Raw genomic sequence first — 15,003 nt, 5'->3', positions numbered from 1 at the left:
TCAACACACAATTTCACACAATGAAAACATAGTTCAACACAATCAACACACAGTTCAACACAATCAACACATAGTTCAACACAATCAACACACAGTTCAACACAATCAACACACAGTTCAACACAATCAACACACAGTTCAACACAATCAACACACAATTTCACACAATGAAAACATAGTTCAACAAAATTTATACATAGTTCAACACACAGTTCAACACAATCAACACATCGCTCAACACATAGTTCAACACAATCAAGAAACAGTTCAACACAATCAACACACAGTTCAACACAATCAACACATATGAGACATATGAGACATGTGAGACCTATGGCTCCTGTCTCCCCTCACCTTGATGGTCTTGTCATCAGCTGCACTAACCAGCCGCCAACTATCAGCCTGCAGACATCTGAAAGCCAACATCAAGTCCATAGTCAAACACTCCACACAGACCAGCATGCATCTGTCAATGTACTTGTGACATGAACTGTTCTGTTTGTAAGTTTCTTTTTTCTTTGTTTGTTTGTTGTGTAACGTCGCAATCAGCAATATTCCAGCTATATGATGGCGGGATGTAAATAGTCAAATGTGGACAAGACCATTCAGTGATTAATATCCTGAGCATCAACCTACGCAATTGTGATACGAAGACAAGCATCAACCAAGTCAGAAAGTCTGACCACCTGATGCCATTAGTCGCCTCTTATGACAAGAATAGTCACCTTTTACAGCAAGCATGGATTGCTGAAGACCTATTCTAACCCGGATCTTCACAGGTTTTCTCTTTTCTACTTGTAAATTGAGGACATCCAGATGCCGCCACGGACTGTTTCCTCCACCAACCTGACAACTCCTGTGTGGCCTTCAGCAGCCTTCCAGTCGATGGTGTTGATGCACTCGCCACTGTGGATGTCCCAGAACTTAAGGTTACAGTCGAGAGAGCCGCTGACGATACGAGTAGCATCAAACTGCAGACATGTGACGGCATCTTGGTGGCCGGACAGCGTTATCATGCACACGCCTTGGTAGTTCCACACCTGCACACACACCAGGGGGTCAATATCACAAAGTCATCGACATCCCCCCAATGGTCAATACCTGTTTTAAATACATCAGCTAGTTGTATTGATAGCATGTCAAACATGCATTGCTGCCATTTTCAGTCCAAGTCAAAGTTGTCGCTATGGAAACTTGAAGAATAAATTGATTAAAAATCCCAAACAATCAAATGGCACCAGTTCACCACTAGACCTATCTATGTGCCAAGTTTGTTTATGAAATATTGTAAGGTCTTCAAGATCTGATCACGTAACGACACCTTGTGTGGACGCACGAAAGGGTGGCGTGCATTTGAATACCTCCTACAAAACACAGGGGACAATGGGGAGTAAACCTGCACACAGACTGATCCACTGATAGTTAGACAATGTCATATAATCTCTGACAATGTCACAATGTCAGACTATGTGAGATTATGTTCTGATAGGCCAGAGTAACACCAGAGATGGGCTTCACACATTATACCCGTGTGGGGAATCAAACCTGGGCCTTCGGCGTGACAAGCGAACACATTAGCCACAAGGCTACCCCATTGCCTGACATCATAAAGGTAGGTCTTCTTCTAAACAAGTCTGATTCTTGATCAACCAATGTATGTTCTTTCTCTCTACTGATTCTGACATGATCTCACACCAACTTGTTTTTCACAAATAAAAACATGTAAGCCTAAGAAATGTTTCAGAATTATATTGAATATTGAATATAATTTTGCCTTTTTGTCGTTTGATAAATGTATCAACACTCATTAAACAAGCAGTAAACATGCTTGGCAAGCCTCTCAGTTGGGCTTCTTTCGTCAAATCGTGGGGACATATTGGATGTTGCTTAGGTGAGATTCTGTATATACCGGAGATCAGAATCAGTTAAACCTAGGTCACCAAAGAATTTTTGATTATCGAAGTATTTATCTTTGTTGCAGCGTGTATTGATTGTTTAAGCATTTGGCTGTGTTGCAGCGTGTATTGATTGTTAAAGCATTTATCTTTGTTGCAGCATATATTGATTGTTGAAGCATTTATCTTTGTTGCAGCATATAATGATTCTTGAAGCATTTGGCTTTGTTGCAGCATATATTGATTTTAGAAGCATTTATCTTTGTTGCAGCAAATATTGATTGTTGAAGCATTTATCTTTGTTGCAGCATATATTGATTCTTGAAGCATTTGGCTTTGTTGCAGCATATATTGATTGTGGAAGCATTTACCTTTGTTGCAGCATATATTGATTATTGAAGCATTTATCTTTGTTGCAGCATATATTGATTGTCGAAGCATTTACCTTTGTTGCAGCATATACTGATTGTTGAAGCATTTATTTTTGTTGCAACATATATTGATTGTTGAAGCAATTATCATTGTTGCAGCATATTGATTGAGAGGCTGACATTAAGATTTAGAAGAGTCAGTGATGCAGCACCCTAGTATCACGAAACCATGGTAACACATGGTACAGAGGATGTGGAGGAAGGGCTCACCTTGATGGTGTTATCACAGGACCCCGACACAATCTTGTTCTCGTTGAAGTGAACACATAATACTGCTGCCTGGTGACCTCTGGAACAGACATGGCGTAGGTGGAAGTGACAACTAAATGTAGGTGGAAGTGACAACACAATGTAGGTAGAAGTGACAACACAATGTAGGTAGAAGTGACAACACAATGTAGGTAGAAGTGACAACACAATGTAGGTGGAAGTGACAACACAATGTAGGTGGAAGTGAAAACACAATGTAGGTAGAAGTGACAACACAATGTAGGTGGAAGTGACAACACAATGTAGGTTGAAGTGACAACACAATGTAGGTGGAAGTGACAACACAATGTAGGTGGAAGTGACAACACAATGTAAGGGGAAGTGACAACACAATGTAGGTGGAAGTGACAACTACAATGTAGGTGGAAGTGACAACTACAATGTAGGTGGAAGTGACAACTACAATGTAGGTGGAAGTGACAACTACAATGTAGGTGGAAGTGACAACACAATGTAGGTGGAAGTGACAACACAATGTAGGTGGAAGTGACAAATACAATGTAGGTAGAAGTGACAACACAATGTAGGTAGAAGTGACAACACAATGTAGGTAGAAGTGACAACACAATGTAGGTGGAAGTGACAACACAATGTAGGTGGAAGTGACAACACAATGTAGGTGGAAGTGACAACACAATGTAGGTGGAAGTGACAACACAATGTAGGTGGAAGTGACAACACAATGTAGGTGGAAGTGACAACACAATGTAAGTGGAAGTGACAACACAATGTAGGTAGAAGTGATAACACAATGTAGGTAGAAGTGACAACACAATGTAGGTGGAAGTGACAACACAATGTAGGTGGAAGTGACAACACAATGTAGGTGGAAGTGATAACACAATGTAAGTGGAAGTGACAACACAATGTAGGTGGAAGTGATAACACAATGTAGGTGTAAGTGACAACACAATGTAGGTGGAAGTGATAACACAATGTAAGTGGAAGTGACAACACAATGTAGGTAGAAGTGATAACACAATGTAAGTGGAAGTGACAACACAATGTAGGTGGAAGTGATAACACAATGTAAGTGGAAGTGACAACACAATGTAGGTGGAAGTGATAACACAATATAGGTGGAAGTGAAAACACAATGTAGGTGGAAGTGACAACACAATGTAGGTGGAAGTGACAACACAATGCAGGTAGAAGTGATAACACAATGTAGGTGGAAGTGACAACACAATGTAGGTGGAAGTGACAACACAATGTAGGTAGAAGTGACAACTACAATGTAGGTGGAAGTGACAACACAATGTAGGTGGAAGTGACAACACAATGTAGGTGGAAGTGACAACTACAATGTAGGTAGAAGTGACAACACAATGTAGGTGGAAGTGACAACACAATGTAGGTGAAGTGACAACACAATGTAGGTGGAAGTGACAACACAATGTAGCTGTTGCTCGGGATGATGGGGTTTGGGGGAGGGAGGTGGGTATTGGGAGGTTGGGGGGTAGATGTTGTATGGAGTGTGTTTGAGGGGGAGGGGGGTATAAGGTGTGGCAGGCAATGTTGAGGGTGCGAGTGGCAGGTGTTGCAGGGGATGTTGGAGGGGTTCAGGTGTTGCAGGTGTTTGGGGGGTCAGGTGTTGCAGGTGATGTTGGTGGTCGTCAGGTGTTGCAGGGGATATTGGAGGGGGTCAGGTGTTGCAGGTGATGTTTGAGAGTGTCAGGTGTTGGAGGTGTTTGGGGGGGTCAGGTGTTGCAGGTGATGTTGCGGGGGTCAGGTGTTGCAGGTGATGTTGGGGGGGTCAGGTGTTGCAGGTGATGTTGGAGGGGTTCAGGTGTTGCAGGTGTTTGGGGGGGTCAGGTGTTGCAGGTGATGTTGGTGGTGGTCAGGTGTTGCTGAGGATATTGGAGGGTGTCAGGTGTTGTTGATGATGTTGGGGGATGACGGGAGGGGATACTGTGAGACTGTATGCATGTCCCGGGGTGACTCCTACCGTAGTGTCCTCCGACAGCTGCCTGTCTTCAGGTCCCACACCTTGAGTGTCTTGTCATACGAGCCACTGATCACCTTGTCGTCATCAACCTGGAAGTGGAAGTGGAAGTGAAGTCTTACGGTCAGTCATGGTCAACACTGGCCAGCAGGTCAGGGACGACACCAGGCAGCGGACTTGTCCTGGTCAGGATCAGCTAGCTGTCGGATCGCTCGACCCTTGACCTCAATGGTATTGTGCGTAACACCAATACATTCTGCTGGAAAGTGTTGGTTTCTTGTACACAACAGGGACTATTTGGGCTGCAGGGCTTGCGTTATGTTTTAAGTTATAAAACTGTTCAGGAATTTCATTTATATTCTGTAGTTTTAAATTTTAAACATATAAGGTTTCATTCAACTTTGTGTCACTAGGAGAGTTTAATGACACAAGCCCACAGTGACGATGTCAAAGTGAGCTAAAACCAACATGCAGCCCCGTATGTATGGAAACCTATCACGGGGAAAGAATGGCGAATGTGATTCCATGATTATTTTATTTGTCCATGAGATTATCTTGTATTTGAAACCAGGCAGCATTTAAGTGGTAAATCTTGTTCCCAAACAGAGTCAGGACAGTGCCCTGTTTCAGACATCATCTCAACTGTTTCAACCCAGTAAAACAACAATGTCCCCTTCCCCTTACCTGCAGGCATCGGACGGTGTCTGTGTGTCCGATCATGGTCACCTTGCAGGCAATGCTTGACCAGGAGTCCCGGGTCGACAGGTCCCACACCTGTAGACAACAGCAGACTTTAGTGAAAACACACACACTTGCAGACAACAGCAGACTTCAGCGAAAACTCACACACCTGCAGACAACCACAGACTTCTGAGAAAACACACACGCCTGTAGACAACAGCAGACTTCGAGAAAACACACACACCTGCAAACAACCACAGACTTCAGTGAAAACACACACACCTGCAGACAAACACAGACTTCTTTTAAAACACACACACCTGCAAACAACCACAGACTTCAGTGAAAACACACACACCTGCAGACAAACACAGACTTCTTTTAAAACTCACACACCTGCAGACAACAGCAGACTTCAAGAAAACACACACACCTGCAAACAACCACAGACTTCAGTGAAAACACACACACCTGCAGACAACCACAGACTTCTTTTAAAACACACACACCTGCAAACAACCACAGACTTCAGTGAAAACACACACACCTGCAGACAAACACAGACTTCTTTTAAAACACACACGCCTGTAGACAACAGCAGACTTCGAGAAAACACACACACCTGCAAACAACCACAGACTTCAGTGAAAACACACACACCTGCAGACAAACACAGACTTCTTTTAAAACTCAGACACCTGCAGACAACCACAGACTTCTTTTAAAACTCACACACCTGCAGACAACAGCAGACTTCAGTGAAAACACACACACGTGCAGACAACAGCAGACTTCAGCGAAAACACACACACCTGTAGACAACCACAGACTTCAGTGAAAACACACACACCTGCAGACAACCACAGACTTCTTTTAAAACTCACACACCTGCAGACAACAGCAGACTTCAGTGAAAACACACACGCCTGTAGACAACAGCAGACTTCAGTGAAAACACACACACCTGCAGACAACCACAGACTTCTGTGAAAACACACACGCCTGTAGACAACAGCAGACTTCAGTGAAAACACACACACCTGCAGACAACCGCAGACTTCAGTGAAAACACGTGTTTGGTAACCTGGGATCAGAATCCCATATGTATCATAAGAAATAAGACAGACTTATCTTGTAGTTCCACATAGTTGTTTACTTTGGAGCGTCGACACAACAGCCTACATAACAAGCGTCTGACAAGCGTCTGACAACATTACCCAGTATGCATCTATAAAGCGACCCCACGTATAAGATGACCCCCCTGTACTAGCCTTTAAAATTGATGCTAATTGATATACCCCGTCTATAGAATGAATCGGAATGAAGCGCGTCACCAGCACATACACAATCCCTACATTTGCAATAAAAACATGTCTGTCTTCCGCAGAAAAAAATTTCATTGTTTCCCTGATTGCTGAAGGGAACAGATCATAACAATTAATCTTGGCCGATACAAATTTAAAAGTTGAAACACTAGACATGATCATGACTGATTAAATTGTATTGTACTCGCCGAATACACAGTGATATATGGTAATTTACAATGAGGACTCATACGAGGTAACAACGCCATGGTAACACTACCTTGATGGTTTTATCACTGGAGCCACTGACAAGTCTGCTTCCCTCCAGGTGGAGACACCGTACTGTCCCACTGTGGCCTACCAGCGTCTGCACGGACCAGGGTGCATTAGTGCGAATATTCCAAACCTTGAAATAAAAAACAACACAGGTTAGTTTAGAAACACTTCCTGGTGCTTGACTGCACTCACACAAAGGACAGGCTTATACGCGCATTGAGTACACACATATGTGCATCCAGTACACACACGCATTGAGTACATCCAGTACATGCATATATGCATCCAACACACACATGGGCATCCAGTTAACACACATTGGCATCCAGTACACACATATGAGAATCCAGTACACACACATGGGCATCCAGTACACACATTGGCATCCAGTACACACATATGAGCATCCAGTACACACACATGGGCATCCAGTACACACACATGGGCATCCAGTACACACATATGAGCATCCAGTACACACACAGGGGCATCCAGTACACACACATGGGCATCCAGTACACACACATGCATCCAGTACACACACAGGGGCATCCAGTACACACACATGGGCATCCACTACACACACATGGGCATCCAGTACACACACATGGGCATCCAGTACACACACATGAGAATCCAGTACACACATATGAGCATCCAGTACACACACATGGGCATCCAGTACACACACATGAGAATCCAGTACACACACATGGGCATCCAGTACACACACATGGGCATCCAGTACACACACATGGGCATCCAGTACACACACATGGGCATCCAGTACACACATGGGCATCCAGTACACACACATGGGCATCCAGTACACACATATGGGCATCCAGTACACACACGCATTGAGTACACACACATACATCCAGTACACACACATGGGCATCCAGTTAACACACATGGGCATCCAGTACACACATGGGCATCCAGTACACACACATGGGCATCCAGTGCACACACATGGGCATCCAGTACACACACGCATTGAGTACACACACATACATCCAGTACACACACATGGGCATCCAGTTAACACACATGGGCATCCTGTACACACATATGAGCATCCAGTACACACACATGGGCATCCAGTACACACACATGGGCATCCAGTACACACACATGAGAATCCAGTACACACACATGGGCATCCAGTACACGCACATGAGCATCCAGTACACACACATGGGCATCCAGTACACACATGGGCATCCAGTACACACACATGGGCATCCAGTGCACACATATGGGCATCCAGTACACACACGCATTGAGTACACACACATACATCCAGTACACACACATGGGCATCCAGTACACACACATGGGCATCCAGTACACACATGGGCATCCACTACACACACATGGGCATCCAGTGCACACACATGGGCATCCAGTACACACACGCATTGAGTACACACACATACATCCAGTACACACACATGGGCATCCAGTTAACACACATGGGCATCCTGTACACACATATCAGCATCCAGTACACACACATGGGCATCCAGTACACACATATGAGCATCTAGTACACACACATGGGCATCCAGTACACACACATAGGCATCCAGTACACACACACACACACACACACACACACAAACATCCAGTACACACACATGCATCCAGTACACACGCATGGGCATCCAGTACACACATGTGCACTGAGTACACATAGAATGTGCATCCAGTTGACACACGTGCATCCAGTACACACACGTGCATCCATTACACACACGTGCATCCAGTACACACACGTGCATCCAGTACACACACGTGCATCCAGTACACACATGTTCATCCAGTACACACACATGTTCATCCAGTACACAAACATGGGCATCCAGTACACACACATGGGCATCCAGTACACACACATGGGCATCCAGTACACACACACGTGCATCCAGTACACACACATGCATCCAGTACACACATGTGCATCCAGTACACACACATGTGCATCCAGTACACACACATGGGCATCCAGTACACACAGATGCATCCAGTACACACACATGGGCATCCAGTACACACACATGGGCATCCAGTACACACACATGCATCCAGTACACACACATGGGCATCCAGTACACACACATGCATCCAGTACACACACATGGGCATCCAGTACACACACACGTGCATCCAGTACACACACATGCATCCAGTACACACACATGGGCATCCAGTACACACACACGTGCATCCAGTACACACACATGGGCATCCAGTACACACACAGGGGCATCCAGTACACACACACGCATCCAGTACACACACATGGGCATCCAGTACACACACATGGGCATCCAGTACACACACATGCATCCTGTACACACATATGAGCATCCAGTACACACACATGGGCATCCAGTACACACACATGCATCCAGTACACACACATGGGCATCCAGTACACACACACGTGCATCCAGTACACACATTGGCATCCAGTACACACACATGCATCCAGTACACACACATGCATCCAGTACACACACATGGGCATCCAGTACACACACATGGGCATCCAGTACACACACATGCATCCAGTACACACACATGGGCATCCAGTACACACACATGCGTCCAGTACACACACATGCATCCAGTACACACACATGTGCATCCAGTACACACACATGGGCATCCAGTACACACACATGCATCCAGTACACACATGGGCATCCAGTACACACACATGCATCCAGTACACACACATGCATCCAGTACACACACATGGGCATCCAGTACACACACGTGCATCCAGTACACACACATGCATCCAGTACACACACGTGCATCCAGTACACACACATGGGCTTCCAGTACACACACATGGGCATCCAGTACACACACATGGGCATCCAGTACACACATATGTAGAGAACGGACACAGAAAATAATTTAAACCATGGCCTATGTCCACAATCATTGCTTCTGAAAGAAGACTCAAGCCACTTGTAAACTCAAATGATGTTTACTTGTTCAGATCAAAACAATAACTGACAACACAACTGTGTTACTATGATGACGTCATCACAACACTTACACAACCATTCCAAACTATGTTAACAAATGCGTTCTATTTATAGAAATACATCTGGGTTTAGAGTTACCTCCCTTACCACTATTCATTCCATGCTCTAAAGTAGTTATCTAAACGTATGGTACACTACACCATTTCAAAATGTGCAGGACCCTCATATTGCCTGCAAGGACTCTTTAAATAATCATTGGGTGTCCCCTGGACCCCTACGTTATATGTGAAGGTAAAACCCTGAGTCTAATAAAAGAGCAACAAATCTGGGTGGGCCCATCCTAGAACACCCAGTCCTTCTGCCAGCTCTCAGTCTGACAGGACACTCACCTTTACTGTCTTGTCGGACGACCCGCTCACAATACGAGTGTCATCAAACTGTACACACGAAATACCTGGGGAGACACAGAACACAGATTTACAAAGTTTCCGCTTTCATCCATTTGTCTCAAGGTCATCAAACAGTTGGGCTAACAAACAATGCAAGGGTGTTGTAACAAAGGATTTAATGCACTACGGTAAACCTAGAGGAAAACAATTCTCCAACTCTCAGCCGTCTATCCGGCACCGTTTAATTAGCCTGCCTAATCACCGGATGCTAATTAGCATCAGCTACCAAACAAACTGGGCTTCGGACAAGCGAGGGGGCGAATGGGGAAGCCTTTGTTGACAGCAAGGGGGAATCCCCTTGAATCCTCACATTTGATTGGATGATGCTTACTATAACCTTTCACCTTGCCAAATCCTTGTGTGTGTGTGTGTGTGTGTGTGTGTGTGTGTGTAAATGTGTACGTACATTTCTGTAGTTTAGTATACAGAAAATATGTGCACATATCATTTTTGCAACAATGAAGTTCAGTTTCCATACTATAAACAGCAACGACCCATATACTACTCCCTTCTTGTCAACCATGTTTCCTGGTAAATCCCTACATCTGTGTTTTTGTGGTCATTTACTTGATGCTCAGTTAATGACTTTATTACAGGTATAATTAGTGGTAGAACTACTCAGATTACCTGACAAAGACTGCAAAATAACTCAATAACATTCACCCCTGCTTCTGATGGTGTCCAAGATAAGTCAGCAAGTGTAAGTGGCATACCTAATTTAAGTGTGACTTACCTTAAGTGTTGCTTACCTAAGTGTGGCTTTCCTTGAGCATGGATTACCTTGAGTGTAGCTAACCTTGAGTGTTGATACCTTGAGTGTGGCTTTTATTGAGCATGGCTTTGTTTGAGTATGGCTGACCTTAAGTGTTGATTAGCTTGAGTGCAGCTTATCTTGAGTGTGGCTTAACTTGAGCATGGCTTTCCTTGAGCGTGGATTACCTTGAGTGTGGCTTACCTTAAGTGTTGATTACCTTGAGTGTAGCTTACCTTGCGTGTGGCCTTCGAATGTGCGGACTGTACATCGACCTCGCAGCCAGTTGTTCCTCAGTCGGAATCTCTCAGCAAACACATTCTTCCACTGCAGCACGTAGAGTAGAAAACATTAATGAACCATGGACAATCCAGATAATTGTCAGTGTGACATGTACAGGAGAAAACAGCAGACATTGGGACAGATGTGACAAGTGGTTCTTAATGAAAAGCGGCTATTTCTTGCCTATATTCACTGTATTAGTTGAGATCTATTGAGTATACAATGTACATGAAAACTTCCAAGAAACAAACTGTCTTGTGCGAATACTGTCTTCGTACACACTGTCTCCCTCACCTCTGCCTACCTGTAAACTGTCTCCCTCACCACTGCCTACCTGTATACTGTCTCCCTCACGACTGCCTACCTGTATAATGTCTCCCTCACCACTGCCCCACCTGTATAATGTCTCCCTCACCACTGCCTACCTGTAAACTGTCTCCCTCACCACTACCCCACCTGTATACTGTCTCCCTCACCACTGCCTACCTGTAAACTGTCTCCCTCACCACTGCCCCACCTGTATACTGTCTCCCTCACCACTGCCTACCTGTAAACTGTCTCCCTCACCACTGCCTACCTGTATACTGTCTCCCTCACCACTGCCCCACCTGTATACTGTCTCCCTCACCACTGCCTACCTGTATAATGTCTCCCTCACCACTGCCTACCTGTATAATGTCTCCCTCACCACTGCCCCACCTGTATAATGTCTCCCTCACCACTGCCTACCTGTATACTGTCTCCCTCACCACTGCCTACCTGTATACTGTCTCCCTCACCTCTGCCCACCTGTATACTGTCTACCTCACCACTGCCCCACCTGTAAACTGTCTCCCTCACCTCTGCCCCACCTGTATACTGTCTCCCTCACCACTGCCCCACCTGTAAACTGTCTCCCTCACCTCTGCCCACCTGTATACTGTCTCCCTCACCACTGCCTACCTGTATACAGTCTCCCTCACCAATGTCTACCTGTATACTGTCTCCCTCACCACCAGTATACTGTCTCCCTCACCACTGTCCACCTGTATACTGTCTCCCTCACCACTGCCTACCTGTATACTGTCTCCCTCACCACCAGTATACTGTCTCCCTCACCACTGTCTACCTGTATACTGTCTCCCTCACCACCAGTATACTGTCTCCCTCACCACTGTCCACCTGTATACTGTCTCCCTCACCACTGCCTACCTGTATACTGTCTCCCTCACCACCAGTATACTGTCTCCCTCACCACTGTCTACCTGTATACTGTCTCCCTCACCACCAGTATACTGTCTCCCTCACCACCAGTATACTGTCTCCCTCACCACTGTCTACCTGTATACTGTCTCCCTCACCACTGCCTACCTGTATACTGTCTCCCTCACCACCAGTATACTGTCTCCCTCACCACTGTCTACCTGTATACTGTCTCCCTCACCACTGCCCCACCTGTATACTGTCTCCCTCACCACTGCCTACCTGTATACTGTCTCCCTCACCACCAGTATACTGTCTCCCTCACCACTGTCTACCTGTATACTGTCTCCCTCACCACCAGTATACTGTCTCCCTCACCACCAGTATACTGTCTCCCTCACCACTGTCTACCTGTATACTGTCTCCCTCACCACTGCCTACCTGTATACTGTCTCCCTCACCACCAGTATACTGTCTCCCTCACCACTGTCTACCTGTATACTGTCTCCCTCACCACTGCCCCACCTGTATACTGTCTCCCTCACCACTGCCTACCTGTATACTGTCTCCCTCACCACTGCCTACCTGTATACTGTCTCCCTCACCACCAGTATACTGTCTCCCTCACCACTGTCCACCTGTATACTGTCTCCCTCACCACTGCCTACCTGTATACTGTCTCCCTCACCACCAGTATACAGTCTCCCTCACCACTGTCCACCTGTATACTGTCTCCCTCACCACTGCCTACCTGTATACTGTCTCCCTCACCACTGCCTACCTGTATACTGTCTCCCTCACCACCAGTATACTGTCTCCCTCACCACTGCCTACCTGTATACTGTCTCCCTCACCACTGCCTACCTGTATACTGTCTCCCTCACCACCAGTATACTGTCTCCCTCACCACTGTCCACCTGTATACTGTCTCCCTCACCACTGCCTACCTGTATACTGTCTCCCTCACCACTGTCTACCTGTATACTGACTCCCTCACCACTGCCCCACCTGTATACTGTCTCCCTCACCACTGCCCCACCTGTATACTGTCTCCCTCACCACTGTCTACCTGTATACTGTCTCCCTCACCACTGCCCCACCTGTATACTGTCTCCCTCACCACTGTCCACCTGTATACTGTCTCCCTCACCACTGCCTACCTGTATACTGTCTCCCTCACCACCAGTATACAGTCTCCCTCACCACTGTCTACCTGTATACTGTCTCCCTCACCACTGCCCCACCTGTATACTGTCTCCCTCACCTCTGCCTACCTGTATACTGTCTCCCTCACCACTGTCTACCTGTATACTGTCTCCCTCACCACTGCCTACCTGTATACTGTCTCCCTCACCACTGTCTACCTGTATACTGTCTCCCTCACCACTGCCTACCTGTATACAGTCTCCCTCACCACTGTCCACCTGTATACTGTCTCCCTCACCACTGCCTACCTGTATACAGTCTCCCTCACCACTGTCTACCTGTATACTGTCTCCCTCACCACTGCCTCCCTGTATACAGTCTCCCTCACCACTGTCTCCCTGTATACTGTCTCCCTCACCACTGTCTACCTGTATACTGTCTCCCTCACCACTGTCTACCTGTATACTGTCTCCCTCACCACTGCCTACCTGTATACAGTCTCCCTCACCACTGTCTACCTGTATACTGTCTCCCTCACCACTGCCTCCCTGTATACAGTCTCCCTCACCACTGTCTCCCTGTATACTGTCTCCCTCACCACTGTCTACCTGTATACAGTCTCCCTCACCACTGTCTACCTGTATACTGTCTCCCTCACCACTGCCTACCTGTATACTGTCTCCCTCACCACTGTCTACCTGTATACTGTCTCCCTCACCACTGCCCAACTGTATACTGTCTCCCTCACCACTGTCTACCTGTATACTGTCTCCCTCACCACTGCCCCACCTGTATACTGTCTCCCTCACCTCTGCCCACCTGTATACTGTCTCCCTCACCACTGCCTACCTGTATACTGTCTCCCTCACCACTGCCTACCTGTATACTGTCTCCCTCACCACTGCCTACCTGTATACTGTCTCCCTCACCACTGTCTACCTGTATACTGTCTCCCTCACCTCTGCCCACCTGTATACTGTCTCCCTCACCACTGCCCCACCTGTATAATGTCTCCCTCACCACTGCCTACCTGTATACTGTCTCCCTCACCACTGCCTACCTGTATACTGTCTCCCTCACCACTGTCTACCTGTATACTGTCTACCTCACCACTGCCTATCTGTATACTGTCTCCCTCACCTCTGCCTATCTGTATACTGTCTCCCTCACCTCTGCCCACCTGTATACTGTCTCCCTCACCTCTGCCTATCTGTATACTGTCTCCCTCACCTCTGCCCACCTGTATACTGTCTCCCTCACCACTGCCCCACCTGTAAACTTTCTCCCTCACCTCTGCCTACCTGTATACTGTCTCCCTCACCACCAGTATACTGTCTCCCTCACCACTGCCTACCTGTATACTGTCTCCCTCACCACTGCCCC

At 46.4% G+C, this 15,003-nt stretch overlaps 1 protein-coding gene across 2 annotated transcripts in view; it reads right to left on the bottom strand.

The window, feature by feature from the left end:
- Nucleotides 1-15,003, bottom strand: part of LOC139444855 (F-box/WD repeat-containing protein 7-like) — a 33,464-nt gene that overhangs the window by 8,390 nt on the left and 10,071 nt on the right. For both annotated transcript variants that reach the window (XR_011651851.1, XM_071225842.1), the window contains exons 6-13: nt 11,247-11,337; nt 10,200-10,264; nt 6,807-6,932; nt 5,226-5,315; nt 4,545-4,633; nt 2,537-2,615; nt 847-1,040; nt 355-412 (exon numbers count right to left, since the gene is read on the bottom strand). Coding sequence is in view for 1 of the 2 variants with exons in the window: in XM_071225842.1 (XP_071081943.1) it covers nt 355-412; nt 847-1,040; nt 2,537-2,615; nt 4,545-4,633; nt 5,226-5,315; nt 6,807-6,932; nt 10,200-10,264; nt 11,247-11,337 (792 nt within the window). In the remaining variant the exon portion in view is untranslated. The remainder of the gene's footprint in view (nt 1-354; nt 413-846; nt 1,041-2,536; nt 2,616-4,544; nt 4,634-5,225; nt 5,316-6,806; nt 6,933-10,199; nt 10,265-11,246; nt 11,338-15,003) is intronic.

This window comes from Haliotis cracherodii, unplaced genomic scaffold (genome assembly GCF_022045235.1).
Source record: "Haliotis cracherodii isolate W230 unplaced genomic scaffold, xgHalCrac1.p SCAF_6, whole genome shotgun sequence".
Lineage (NCBI taxonomy): Eukaryota > Metazoa > Mollusca > Gastropoda > Lepetellida > Haliotidae > Haliotis > Haliotis cracherodii.
This window is presented reverse-complemented; position numbering and strand designations above follow the sequence as displayed.